At 41.7% G+C, this 14,422-nt stretch overlaps 2 protein-coding genes across 6 annotated transcripts in view; one reads left to right on the top strand and one right to left on the bottom strand.

The window, feature by feature from the left end:
- DNAJC3 (DnaJ heat shock protein family (Hsp40) member C3) overlaps window positions 1-3,225 on the top strand; it is a 45,774-nt gene extending 42,549 nt beyond the window's left edge. For both annotated transcript variants that reach the window (XM_083435845.1, XM_083435844.1), the window contains exons 11-12: window positions 211-359; window positions 765-3,225. In XM_083435845.1, coding sequence (XP_083291971.1) covers window positions 211-359; window positions 765-919 — 304 coding nt within the window. In that variant the 3' untranslated portion in view covers window positions 920-3,225. The remainder of the gene's footprint in view (window positions 1-210; window positions 360-764) is intronic.
- Window positions 3,226-3,527: 302 nt separating this feature from the next.
- UGGT2 (UDP-glucose glycoprotein glucosyltransferase 2) overlaps window positions 3,528-14,422 on the bottom strand; it is an 80,110-nt gene continuing 69,215 nt past the window's right edge. For 2 of the 4 annotated variants that reach the window (XM_083435774.1, XM_083435775.1), the window contains 10 exons: window positions 13,966-14,050; window positions 13,495-13,574; window positions 12,676-12,774; window positions 12,308-12,392; window positions 9,725-9,907; window positions 8,713-8,873; window positions 8,339-8,453; window positions 8,001-8,117; window positions 6,185-6,329; window positions 3,528-5,365 (listed from right to left, as the gene is read on the bottom strand). In XM_083435774.1, the coding sequence (XP_083291900.1) occupies window positions 5,343-5,365; window positions 6,185-6,329; window positions 8,001-8,117; window positions 8,339-8,453; window positions 8,713-8,873; window positions 9,725-9,907; window positions 12,308-12,392; window positions 12,676-12,774; window positions 13,495-13,574; window positions 13,966-14,050 (1,093 nt within the window). In that variant the 3' untranslated portion in view covers window positions 3,528-5,342. The remainder of the gene's footprint in view (window positions 5,366-6,184; window positions 6,330-8,000; window positions 8,118-8,338; window positions 8,454-8,712; window positions 8,874-9,724; window positions 9,908-12,307; window positions 12,393-12,675; window positions 12,775-13,494; window positions 13,575-13,965; window positions 14,051-14,422) is intronic. The other 2 variants (XR_014510069.1, XR_014510070.1) reach the window with 2 other exon arrangements.

The raw sequence follows: 14,422 nt of genomic DNA on the forward strand, positions 1-14,422 counted from the left end.
AGCCCCTTCAAACCTTCCCACTCAATATGGAAATGTCTCCTGTGGGGATGTTGGGGATGAAGCTTACTGCTGTCCCCGTGATCCCTTTGAAAGATTGGAGAGGGCTTTAGGTGCTGGCAAAGGTGTCCCGTTTCTGTGTGTGCCTGTGTTTCAAGACTTACCTTGACGTGAAGACAGTTGGAGAACTGATTCTTCCCACCCTCTCTGCAGGAATGCGAGAAAACAAGAAATCGTCAAAGCATACCGAAAGCTAGCAATGCAGTGGCACCCAGATAATTTCCAGGATGAAGAAGAGAAGAAGAAAGCAGAGAAGAAGTTTATTGATATTGCAGCTGCCAAAGAAGTCCTCACTGATCCAGGTATGTGGGCTTGCAGCTTGTTTTGGGACTAGTTCGTTCTCAAAACGATAGACCCACGCAGCCAACATGTTTTGCTTTTCATCTCTATTTGAAAAGCAGGAGTTCTCTTCATTGCGGACACGTAGCCAATGCCGCCGTGTCCAGGCCCCAACAAGCACAATGGTGATGGATTCTGGCAGCTGGCATGTGGATGGTATCAGGCTGGCTACCTCGGGTTTCTTAATCACTCCACTTGTGAAAAATGCTGATTATCTGACATTTAGGGCCTACTGGGATGGAAGGCATGCCATGGCTATCCACCCATTGAAATTCTAGTGGTCTACCATGTTTATGAAATATCCTAGAGTCTGGTTGGATGACGTGTCCAGTTCTACAGACCTCATTGCCACGTGTGTGTCTTTTCAGAGATGCGGAGGAAGTTTGACGCAGGGGAAGACCCGCTGGATGCAGAAAGCCAGCAAGGAGGAGGAAACCACTTCCACAGAGGCTGGAATACGTGGCAAGGGTTTGACCCGTTCAGTTCCGGAGGACCTTTTAAATTTAAATTCCACTTCAATTAGAAACAACCCCATGCCTTCCTTTTTTGTTTCTAGGACTCTCTTTATTTTTATTTCTAGACAATTTCAAGTAGGAGTTTCGTTCCTTGAACTTAAATAAATGCCAGCTTTTCAGTGATAGGCAAAGAGTAAGCAAGTCCACAGTGGCGAGCGAAACAACAGTTATGTTAGTACTGGTTATTTTTGTACTTTTGGGTGTTAAATCTCTAAAGAGGTGGAAGGCTGGACCCCTTCTTCTGAAGTGGGTTGAGACACATTAACACCAGAGAAGCAATTGTTTCCCCAAAGCACTTTAATTTTTCTTCTTCTTTTTTACTAAACTCTTCATGACCTTTGGAACGCGATGGGATACTTTATGCTTTCTCGTCGCTACAGTGAGAAAAGCAATCTAGTTTTCATTTCTGCTAAGAGGAAAAGTTTGTTTTCTTGGGAGACATCGGAGGAGCTTCTCCATCACTTCTGCACACTGTTGGCACCTCTGAGGCACTCTGTAAACATAGCTCAGGTTACGACAAAGCCTGCCTCTTCAAAGCAGGATATGGATTGGCCTGAGTATAGATAGTATAACTGTCCCCATACTACTTTTTAGGAGGATTTTATGCAACATGCAAGTCCTCTAAAAAGCCACTCTAGTGCTTAAGATAATTCCCCAGAGAAGCATCATCACTAGGACTCTTTACTTATCCAATATAGGACGACTGCAGCTGGCTTGTGGGCTTTTTCTAACTTATTTTTACAAGGGCAATTTTCTCGTTTGGATTAAAACCTCTTTTCTTTTTATGGTTGCTTCAGAAAGATACTTAAATAGAATGATATTCTTAGTTGGTGTTAATTAAATAGATCCATTTTGAGCTTTTCCCTCAACATATGCTTGACATTTGAGCGAAACGACTGAGACATTGCCCCAAATGTGCAGAACTAGTTCTGATCTTAGATTTTTTAATTTTTTTCTTAAAACGGAAAGAGATGTGCAGTGTAAGGAACCTGTCAAGATGACAGTGTTGGGATGAGGATATCAACAGTGTTTTACAATTTGATGAAAATGTGACCCCTCCAAATGGCAGTTTTTAGTACCTCATTGCCTTAACTAATGCATATAACCAAGAAGCATTTGGGGTACATACGTAATATAGGAAGAAGGCACTCTTTCATTCTGTTAAACCCCTGAACTACTTGATGTCATAGGAAACCAAAGCTGACTTCCATCTTAGCTTTGCCGCAGGAACTGGGACACTTCTGATAGCCTTAAATTTAGCAGTACTCTGGTACTTGTGAAATGCATTCAAAACAGCATTTAGAGTCCTTTCATAATGAGATGATGGACCTGCAAAAGTGGCTTTCAGAAAAATCTAGCCTCTCTCCAGAAGGCAATTTTTGAGCATTAAGAAATGACTTTAGTGCATTTTGGGCTCAGAGCAGCCTAGTTAAATATTTCACCACCTTCTCACTCCAGCTCTCGAGTCAAAAGTTCAAGAGTAACTCCGCTAATGTTGTAGTCTACAGTACTACCGGTATTCAATAATCCACAAACCCCTAACCAGTTCTTGCAGGTGAGAGCTATGCATGGAGTAAGTTCTGCATATATTTTCTTTTGCTAGGTTTGCTGTTACCAAGCCATGTCAATTGTGGAGTACAATTATGTCCAGTTTGGGTCAAGCGCATTCTCTTTCACACATCCCAAAACAGCAGATAAGTACTGAATGGTTGAAGTGCTCCTATGGCTTCTTAATTTATAACGTTTTCTGGCATAGGACAGATTTTTTGGAATAGTTTCTGTGAGCACATGCATCTGAACTGCACATCAGATCTTGCTCTCAGTAATCTTCCTAAGTAATGTAACCAGTGCCAACCTAATGTTTTTCCTGCGTCCAAGGGAAGTATGTCAAAAGTGTGGCCAAAGGCAGCTCATATGCATTTATGCTGAACAGTAATTTAAATAATTCCTTTTTTAGGCCTATTGTTTGAAATGGGGAAGGGCTCCTGAGAGGCCCTTGCTTTTATTTGTGTGTATTTCAGTTGTTTTGGGCTATCCCTGGGTTTTTTGAGAGCTACTAGCATTGCTCTTGGGTGAAGTGCAATTAGGGCCTGCAAATTTGATTGAACAAGAGTACCTCAGTGCAGGATTTATAGTGAAAAAAGACCAGCCAGTATCAGTTAACATATATACCATTGCAGTGTGGGTGCACTTTGGAAATGTCTTGGAATAAAGCTCTATTTTTAAAAAAACATTATGAAAGCCAAGAAGGTGTTTTGAAGATAAAGATGCAAACTATTCAAGAAAGATTTTGATTAAAGCTGTGTCTAAGTTATATCTGTTTCAAGCTGCCATTTTTTTTATGAAGTGAGATTAATACCAAGGTAAATAATTGTGCCATAGTTTTACAATAACCAGAGTAGACGACACTAGAATGTTGCTTTTTAACCACTGTCTCACAGTATCGTTTAATACTGATAACAGAATCAGCCCTGGTCCCTGTGAAAGAAATCTCTACAGCAACAGCTCCATCTCTCTTGCATTTGTTTCATGGAGGGCTTACTGCTCTATCTCAGTTTCTTGGATGTGAAATCAAAATGATGCACAGCAGGAGAGAAGTAAATTTTACGGCACAAAGAGGGAATAATTTGATTTTTATTTTATGTTAGATTCTTATTGTACCATTTGGAGATGGCAGTCCATTGTTTATTGTAACATCTAGTTCCAGCCTGATACATCGTTTTATACCAGTGAGATAGGAAGTAAAGGACATGGATTAGTTTGGCTTAGTGTCACAAAAATTCATAAAGTTAAAGATCAGGAGGATCCAGAAAACCATATGCCCATCAATAATAATAATAATAATTTATTTATACCCCAGCCACTCTGGGCGGCTCCCAACAGAATATTAAAAACACAATAGGACCTCAAACATTAAAAACTTCCCTAAGCAGGGCTGCCTTCAGATGTCAGTGGTAACAAGGCTGATATTGTAAAAGACAAATCAATGTAAGACTGAGGAAGAAAGAGTGATTGCAAAAGACACACCTTGCTAATCTATACAAAGAGAGGCATTTTAGAGAAGGGGTAGAGAAATCTGAGTATCAGCAAAGACTCTCAAAACAGTCAAAAAAAAGTGTTGTGGAAGCAGGAAAAGGTTTATCAACTGGAATCCAGTGCAGCTGAATGAGGGTCTCACAAAGATTTTGGTTTTTAAATAGATTTATAGATTAAACTGAGACAGGAGAAATTATTATTCAATTTATATCTTACCCTTCCTCCTAAAGGAACCCAGGGCAGCAAACAGAACAATGGCCATGTTTGCCCCAGGTTGGCAGAGCAGGTAGACAAACATTTTTGGGCCCAGCAGCAGTTAAGAACATAATAATAATAATTTATTATTTATACCCCACCCATCTGGCTGGGTCTGCCCAGCCACTCTGGGCAGCTAGACTATCTGGGCAAACCAAAAAGGAAACTTAGGCAGGTAGATTAAAAAGAAGGTTAAAAGTATATGGGGGTGCAGAAGCGAGTATCCATTAGTTCCATTATTTCCTCTGGGGTCTAAGCCAAATGCTTTTTAGAAGTCACTTTATAAGTGATTATCAACTTTTAAGTTTGCAGGCCGGAACTAGATGTCAGAGGATTTGTGTCTTCAAAGGAAGTCCTTCATTTAGTAACATCGGAGGTAGTTGCAGTTTGCTTGCCCCACACCACTTGAGTGGCTGCTCTTGGTGAGACTCGGGGCTCCCACTTTGTTTCCCTGGCAGCAGCTGCTGATCTTAGGCAGCATCTCTTTCAGAGCCCAGCGGGAATATTGAGGTTTAGCAAGTGCCAAGCCTGTTCAGTCCTTGCTGAGCTGGCGAGCTGAACCCTCCAAAATTCAGCACTTTCTCCACGGAATGGGACCCAACTGATTTCTTGCACCAGGAGAGTAAAGTTCAGTAAAAGTGACATCAGACACGAGAAAGAAGCACGCAGACACGTCATACAGAAAAAGCAATGCAACTTCAAGTATTGTCTCAGATCAGCCTCCTTGGAAGCTTCTGCAGAAAGATGGAATAGAGCTTTAAAAAGAAAAGTATGTGATGGGGGTGTTTGTTTACTACAGACAGACATTTCAAAATTATTACATGAGATCTCCAACAAAATATTTGTGTAATGTGAAACAAAAGCAGTGTGCACTTAGCGAATGTAGCACCAGAATTTGTAATGCCTCTGGAAACGAAAGAAGTGGAAAGGCAATCGGACTGAATGACAAACTGCACAGCCCACACTTTACTAGGTTTCCTTTCCACTCTGTTACTCCGTTCCAAGTCCCAATAAAATGCCAGAAGTTTTTATTTAAAAATATAGAGCATCTCTGTAGTATTTACATACATCCACAAAAACTACCACTAACCCCCAGTCTATGGCCAGTAGCTGTGTCATCAGGACACTCTTCAAATTGTGCTAAAGTTCATCATGGCTGGAATCTGTAAATGAAAAACAAAAAAATAATAATTATTTGAGTACACAGAACAACTGCAAGATCACACAAGAACTGAATAAAGCCGAGACTTTTCTTTGTGCCATTTTCTCATCACTGTTAGAATCACAATTCATTTACTTAGCCATAATCTTCTGTCCAAGTTGGTGGTTCTATTGCAAGCTGGTTCCTTCACATAGGAAACAAGACAACCAGAAGTTACTCCGGAGCTTGCTGTTCTACTTCCGGAACTAATTCACAATAAGGGCCACGGACAGTTATACAGGGGCTTGGACAATCTCTGGATTTTATTAGGCAGTAATATTCATTCGAGAAAAGAAAAAAGCAAACAGCTCCAATTCTAATATCAGCTACCTTGGACTGTATTGGAAGATTATAGGAAAGCGGGAACACTCTTTTGGCATTCTCTATTTGCATATGCAAACACCTAGGGCACGGGGAGGCTGCAGCACACCCTTGTTGCCAGTTTGATTGCCATCCATGAGTTGGAGGGTAATTTTCTGAAACAATGATCGTTCTGAACTCATGAGGGCTCCCTACATGTATTAAGAAAGGCATCCTTGCATGGTTCTGAGCAGAGGCGGAGCTAGCTGCTCCGGCACCTGGGGGCAGGGTTAGCATCCCGGAGGGCAGGGGGCGATGTCACCCCTGTCAAGGATGACACCCAGGGCGGACTGCACCCCCCCCCTTCCTCCGCCAGTGGTTCTGAGGACCCCAGCGTTGCAAATTCACCAGTCCTGATAGGCAATTAAATGTTGGAAACCCCGTTCCCCTTGCCAAATGAGCAAATGTTTCTATACCTCACCTTTTTGTTGAGACTGACTCACAATTTTCTTCTCCTTTTTTATTTGATTTATAAGCTGCTGTATTTCAGAATCATACTCTGTCCATTCAGGAACTATCCTGACAGCAGCCTCTAGTTTGGGTTCTTTGGTTTTTGGATTGTTACACTGAAATACAAATATTACAAACAGATTATGGGTCTGTTATTGTGATCCAGAAGTGTCAAATGGCACAGTCCTCCTGCAGCTATCACTTTAGAATGGAGGAAACCCTGGGGATGTCACAAAGGAGGGCAGAGACGACATAGAAGGGAAGCAAATCTATGTTTCCCAGGTTTCAGTGTTGTCCCACTTCCCGTATCTGTTTTCCATACGGGACTCACATTAAGCCCTAAAATACACACCATTCTGGTTCCATAGCAGAATTAGAAATCGTAGCTGTGCTGACACATCAGCAGCCATTATACAAATTACGTTGGCAAAAAAATCCCCGTATTAATACATTTCTGGAGAACAGCATGCCATGCTTTTCAATCACTGCTCTTTAGGCAGCCTGCACATCTGGATAGCATTCTTTTTTATAAACAGAACCATCTGTCACCAGCCCCTCAGGAGCCCTCAGTCCCACCATTCATCTTTTTTTAAAAAAACTGCCTCATTCCAAACAAGCTCTTCTGTCAACTTCACCAAAAGCACTAGAATGTGAATCTGATAGGGAGTCCACGACAGACAATCTGATTCTTAAAGATGGAGATCTGATGAACAGATATAAAATTGGATAGCAATGCTCTTTTTGAAAGACATTCACACCTGTATGAAGGTGATCGACTGGAAGAGTCAAGAAAGTGTTGCTATGCAATTTTCCCTTCCTGAGACACCTTGGGTGGTAGTCAACCAAGTTATACTAGATCTATTGAAATTAATGGACCTCATGGTGATTAATTTCAGTGGCCCAACTCTGAGTCAAGTTAATTCTTGGTGATTTAACATTTGCTTGCAGGCACAATGGGACAGAGATAATCTCTGTGGTCAGGGTTACAGTGAACCACAATTCTATGGGATCTGTTCACCAACTGGCCACTGGGATCCTACCTAAGGTAAGATGGGACACAAGCACCCCTTACACCATGGGATAGAAATAAATCACTGAACCATGATACACCACATTTATTTGAAGACTGACTTTCTAGACCCAAGAAAGAAAGCATGGGTTGTATCTTGCAGATTAAACATGTGTAAAGTTCAGCTGCTCAATTTTAAAAGGTAAAGGTGCCCTGGATGGTTAAAGTCCAGTCAAAGGTGACTATGGGGTTGTGGCGCTCATCTCGCTTTGGGCCGAGGGAGTCGGCGTTTGTCCACAGACAACTTTCTGGGTCATGTGGCCAGCATGACTAAACCGCTTCTGGTGTAACGGGACACCATGATGGAAGCCAGAGCACATGGAAACGCCATTTACCTTCACACCGCAGTGGTACTTATTTATCTACTTGCACTGGCTTGCTTTTAAACTGCTAGGTTGGCAGGAGCTGGGACAGAGCAGTGGGAGCTCACTCTGTCACGGAGATTCAAACCGCCAACCTTCTGATGGGCAAGCCCAAGAGGCTCAGTGGTTTAGACCACAGCACCAATGGAGGAAGGGCATGGAATGGGTACATGTGCTCAGGAGGAGGTTACCATAGGGTAGATTGCAGCATGGATTGAATAAATGCTTCATTATGAAACCGTTTACAGCAGGACTCCTTTCAAGACACCATGAAACAGTATTCTCCTTTAGGATGGATAAAATGTTCACTATGAATGTGTATTGGGGGAGAGGGGAATTATTATAAGGTAGCTTACCAGATCAATGGTTTTAGCCTTTTTCTTAGATTCATCGCTGCACCAAGTTTCACACCACAGCCACTCTTGAGGAAGAGATTTAATGGACACCTGATGAATCATGTTATTTGGAAGGTCCTGAAATAAAACACATCACCAGTTAACATTGCTGCTGCAGTTCCAAGATACAAGCTGAATATTGTGAATAGTAAAATGTTACACAAAGTAGCGAAACAGCACTAGGCCATGCTAAAAGCACAGGGGTGTGTTTTCTTTCCTTGACTGTGCTACTGTCACTGTAGCAAGAGCAGGCAAGACAATAGTTTTGTGACATACATACACCACTAGTTGCAGCATACCTGATCTAGGTTGGATAAACTGCCTGGATCCTTACTAAGGGCTTGGTATTGACCTCGGAGCCTGTCTCCTGCAGCAATCTTCCGGAACCTCTTCAGATCCACAACATACAAGGCACTATAAAAACAACAAGTTCCAGAGCAATGTATTAAGGTCACATTTCTTTGAATGCAAAAGAAGGGTAAACATGACGCCAGAATAAGGTCTCAACACATAAAAAGAACCCATAGAGGTTCCATGCTTCGTCTATATGTACTTCAGGACATCCTGCTTAGTGAAATATTCAATAGAGAACTTTGGCATAAAAAATGTTTTTACTAATTTCTACATACTATAAAAAGGAGGTTGCAGAGAAGAGAGATTGGGTTGTACCTACCTAATGTGGTATTTCCTTTTTCCAAGATGTGAAGCCCAATAGCCTGACTTCCAGAAACGGTAGCCATCCATTTCTGGACGGCTATCACAGAAGGGAGTATAGCCATAGGGTGCGCCTTTCAAATCTATATCTCGGAGTTCTTTCAAGTCGCTTCTTACAATCTAAACAGTAGGAGAAAGAGAGAGGATGGTGTAACGCCTACACTCTATACGACGTCATGGAATGCATGGCCAATTAAAGGTTGGAAGCAGAATGCTGGGAAAGAGCAAAGCGAGGAAGGAGGCCAGCTGTGATAACTGGGCAGGGGGGAAAGAGGAAAAGCTGAACAGAGACCGAAGGGGGAAGGGGGGGGGGAGAGGAGAAGTTGGCTTTTTAAGTGTTTCAAAGCTTTCTTCACCCATCTCATCAGAACATCACGGAGAATTGAACTACCATACTCTATATGTTGAACACACATCTCTGGCACAGGTAACAGGAATCAAAGCCATTATGGAATGCAGTTCCATCCCAGCTCCCAGTTGAAAGAGGATGCCTAGCATGACCCTAGCAATGCCAAGGCCCACTTGGGGTGAAAACGTTACAAGCAGACCTTTTCATCAGAAATGGTGTCACAAATGCTGTATCCTTGATGGCAATGACTTCCCTGCCAAGTGTACAGAACTGGGAGCCCGCAATCAACAATGTAACATGGGAAAGATTTTACCTGAACTCCAATACTCAAGTGGGGGTTGCACTTTCAAAAGCTCTTCCACAAAACCTCATCCAGGAGAAGGATTACGTTTCTGAATCCTCTCCAGGATATGCTAGTTCTGGATGTGCATCAAAGGGAGCATTCAAATGCGCCCACTCAATGGACTAAAATGGTACAATCTAGGGTTAAACTTTAACCAAGCGAAACTGCAGTTCTGGCCTGAAGCACAACATTCAGGCATATCAGGGACATGCTGAACCAATGCATCCAAGAACAGTCTTAGATGCATACTGTACTTCCTTAAAAACTGGACTTTTTTACCTGATCAGCATCAACAAATATTATTTTGTCCACAGCCAACGGGAAGAGAACATCCAGAAAAAGAATTTTGTAACCCCAGATGATTCTTTGCTTTTCTGCCTGTTGATGAAGCCAGTGGGGCCATTTGTACTGCACAAGTTCATACTGGAATCCGTATTTGTTTGCCATGTGAGGGATAACTTTCTACAAGATAAAAAGACAGAAAGAAAGTTGCACACACACTGTTGCCCAAAAAACTTGTCAAGGTCACATGGGAAACTTGAGGCAAGCACTACTTCCAATACAATTCCCAGCTTCACATTTTCCCTGGGGATGTCTAAATCAAGGAAGACCTACTTCTTAGCAGCCATTCCATCCCAGACACCAGTCAGAGAACAGTCCAACCCACATTCAGATGGTCAACATCTTGTGATAAACTTGGCAAGCTCCTAACAGTACATACTTCCCAAGTATGGTACACATGTCCTCAGATTTGCCTAGATGTGAGGTTTGAGTAAAGAACACTGTAGAATTGCAGGTGGAAAGTCAAATTATGAAACAATGCAACTGTTAGACATGAAGATTATTGTAAGAAATGTTTGAAAAAATTAACCAAAAATTAACGGAGCAGAATTAATGTGCTTCCTGAATTATCCTTTCAAGAACCAGTCTGATGCATGACATTTTGTCTTTCCATGGGCAATATAATAAGGTTCGCATTGAGTCTTACCGCTTCTTTTATTTAGAAGTGGAAAAGCATCTTCTTTTTCTAACCAGATCTTGAGGATCATTTTAAAGGTAAAGGTAAAGGTACCCCTGCCCGTACGGGCCAGTCTTGACAGACTCTAGGGTTGTGCGCCCATCTCACTCAAAGAGGCCGGGGGCCAGCGCTGTCCGAAGACACTTCCGGGTCACGTGGCCAGCGTGGCATCGCTGCTCTGGCGAGCCAGCACCAGCGCAGCGCACGGAAACGCCGTTTACCTTCCCGCTATAAAGCGGTACCTATTTATCTACTTGCACCCGGGGGTGCTTTCGAACTGCTAGGTTGGCAGGCGCTGGGACTGAACAACGGGAGCGCACCCCGCCGCAGGGATTCGAACCACCGACCTCTTGATCGGCAAGCCCTAGGTGCTGAGGCTTTAACCCACAGCGCCACCCGCGTCCCCGAGGATCATTTTGGCATGTCAGATAAAGCTACATTGGGCATGGGGCGGAATTAGCCTGTGGGCAGCCAGCTGTCAATCTCCGATTTGAAGACCGTTATTCGCAACTGGAATTGCTCCTCTTTCTAAATCATCGAAGGACTCGACCTAATATTAGTATAGTCCAGGTGCTGATGGGTGGGACCAAGGTGTTACAGAATGTGCTGCGTGGCTGCCCAGCATCCCTTAAGTTAGCCTGTTGCTCTCAGGTGTGGCAGTAGACACTGTTCCTGTCACCACCACTGTTGAAATAAGATTCAGGTGTCTGTCTGGTTGACTTCTGCATATGGAGTATGGTGGGGCGGATGTGGGGGGAGGAGAAATGCCTAGTGTTTGGGAAATTATACATAATGACATGAAAAGGATGTTTAAAATAACCTTTGTAAAAACAACAACCCAGAAGCTTTTCTTTTGGGAATTATAGGGACAGAACTACCTAAATGTATAGAAATTTATTTACATTGGCAAGAATGTTACTTGCCCCAAAATGGAAAGAAGCAGAAGTCCCAGCAAAGGAAGAATGGATACAAAAACTTATGGAATATGCAGAAATAGCAAAACTTACCAGAAGAAGAAGAAATCAAGATAACATTTTATATATATATAAAAGAATACAGATAAATTATAAACAGATAAAAACACTGGCAGGATTATTGTAATGACCTGCAGTATCATAAGAGTATACATTTAAAAGAGATGAATAAATGAGCAAATTAAGTTAATTTGGATATGCAGAAGATATTAAAAACAAATTTACGGAACTGCAGAAAGAGGGGAAAGGAAGTTTTGAAATGTCAAAATAATTGTAAAATTAGTGAAATGTATAAAATTAGTGAAATGCATAAACTTGAAAAGTACAAAATAAAAATACATAAAACCTTTTTTTTTAAAAAAGCCTAGTGTTAATTGCACTTAGCTACGATGTTGATGTACCCCTTAACTGTGACCGAAGGGAACATTTGTGATCCCACGGCTCAATCTTAAACTGCAGTTCAGGCATCGGCCTATTATGTAATAAGTGGCCCTGATCCTCCCTTTCCTGCTCTATAGTTAAGAATCATAGAAGAACCAGATTTTATTAGCTGCAATGAGACACTTTCAAGTTACCAAACCTTTTGTGAAATAAAGCTGCTCAGAACTGGATTTTACTCAAGAAAGAGTTTTAAAAGTTACAAATTGACCTGACAGAATTGAAAGCACAGACAATGATGACGAATGTCTCTCTCAAAGGCCATCTAGACAAAGGTCACATTTTAAAGTTGAAAAATGCATGCTGATGTTACTATATATAAGTTTTGATTTGTGATCTCAAAACACTGACATCTTTCTGCTAACAAGAGTCTGCTATTATTTTCATGGCTCACAAAAGTTTTTAACTTAACAGGGAGATAAGTGTACTTACTTTAAATGTTGGTGACAGATAGTTTTTCAGAAACCAAAATTTAACCGGTGTCTTGGTGTGGCGCAGAACTGAGAGCATCATTATTCTGGAGAGGGGAAAAAATCTTATCGGTTAACATATTAGCGTATGCACAGCAAAACATTGCAACAGAGATGCCGGAAGGTAACTTTATATTTGAGATCTTTACAACTGGAAATAAAAAATCCAGTAACAAGCCTCTTAAACTACACATGTCTTGCTTATACTGCTCATACAACCTGCCCCCAGCACTCAAAAGCTCCATGTTAAATACTTCACTCCACTTTCAAAGTTAATAGAGGAAAAACACAATCCTATCCTAAAATACAACAACGAAAAGAATCAGTTACCTTAAAAACCGTTCGTACAAATGGCCGGAAGCAACAGAAAATATATTTAACATATCCATTTTCTTTTCGTTTTCTGCTTTTTGAGTCCCTCCTGTAGAACTTCAAAAAGAGCATTATTCAGCTGGCATTTAAAAGTGAACATCAAGGCAAAAGAAGAAGAAAAAGGAGGAAGGCACAAGAGCCCAGAGAAGTCTGCTGAACACTGTTTTACTGCCCCAAGTAAAACCGTGTTGCCCAAACCATGCAATAATATCACCAGGGGAGGACTCGGCTGCTGCTGAATTTAACGTATTTTCAGTACCATGTGAAGAAATTTATTATTTGTCCAGGACTTTTTAATTTTATTGAATATGTTTTTATCCCTTCTTTCCTCCAAGGCACCCTCACAAAAAACCATGTGAGGTAGGTTTGGCTGAGAGGTTGTGACTGCCCAAGGCCACTCAGTGAAGTTCATGGCCAGGTGGCAATTTGAACCTCGTTCTCCTGCCCCAATCCTAACTACCTCTAGCACCTTGGCTCTCTTTTTAAATCTTCACATTTTAAAACTGTTCTTTCTTTCCTAGTCTGGCTGGAAGTAATACACTCTGGCTGCTCTGCTCATTTTAATGTCCCTGTGTTATCATTCTGCCCATTCAAAAATCTTTGCTACTTGTTCTGGGAGCCTGCAAAATGGAGTAATAAATGCCCCAAATAATGTCCACAGTGAATAAACTTTCTGCATCAGTTGTTCCTAACAACTCCATCAGTTTCTTCTAAGTTTCTTCCCAAAAAGGGAAATCAAATGTGCTGGTTTGCCCGAATGCAAACAAGCCAGTTTACCTAATCATGAAATCTTCCTCTTCTTCCGCTGCCCCATCACTCAAGAGGCTTTCATGAATTTCATCAGGTTTTTTCTGCACCTACACATGAGAACAAATTGAGTTGTCAGCACACAGCACCCACCAGGCACCATTACACTTGTACTTTGGTTTTCAAACAGCTCAGTTCTCGAATGTTTTGGCTCCTGAACACTGCAAACCTGGAAGTGACTGTTCTGGTTTGCAAACCTATTTGGAACCCAGATGTCCGATGGGGCTTCCGCGGCTTCCAATTGGCTGCAGGAGCTTTGTGCAGCCAATCAGAAGCCGCACTTTGGTTTCCAAATGTTTTGGGTGTCAAATGGACTTCTGGAACGGATTCCGTTCAACTTCCAAGGTACGACTGTACTAAGTTCCATGCCAAACTAACTTCACAGAAAAGAAAGAAATGAAACATAAAATTGTTCCCATAAGTTTTTAGTAGCATACATACCTGGACTCTAATGATTTTGCTGCTGAAACTATTTAGTACCACAACAACCTCTTCTGAAACTTCAGAAGAATCAGTTCCTTCATGCCTAGGAGGAGGGAAAAGTTAAGTTATTTTAACTTCAGATTAGGAAAAAACCCACTTCTTTTTTAATCACAACATAAAGAAGTAGAATGTTTTGCTCAGATGAGAATGAAAACTGCCTGTTCACAGCATGGTTTGTACCAGCTTACTAATTTAGGAAGTTTTCCACATTTATATGCTTCCAGCAGAGGCTGCTGGCGGAAGGATAAATTTTGGAGGAAGGTCATATCAATTTAGCAAGCAAGTTGGTTCAACAAAGCATAAATCAATACGGTGCTATTATGCTCAACAGCTGAGTTCCAGAGCTAAAGTCTATCTACTGGAGGCCACCTGGCACGAAAACCCATGCTTGAGCTATCAGTTCTCCACAAGCTAC

The sequence above is a fragment of the Podarcis tiliguerta genome (genome assembly GCF_965153285.1).
Source record: "Podarcis tiliguerta genome assembly, chromosome: 4".
NCBI classification, from domain to species: domain Eukaryota; kingdom Metazoa; phylum Chordata; class Lepidosauria; order Squamata; family Lacertidae; genus Podarcis; species Podarcis tiliguerta.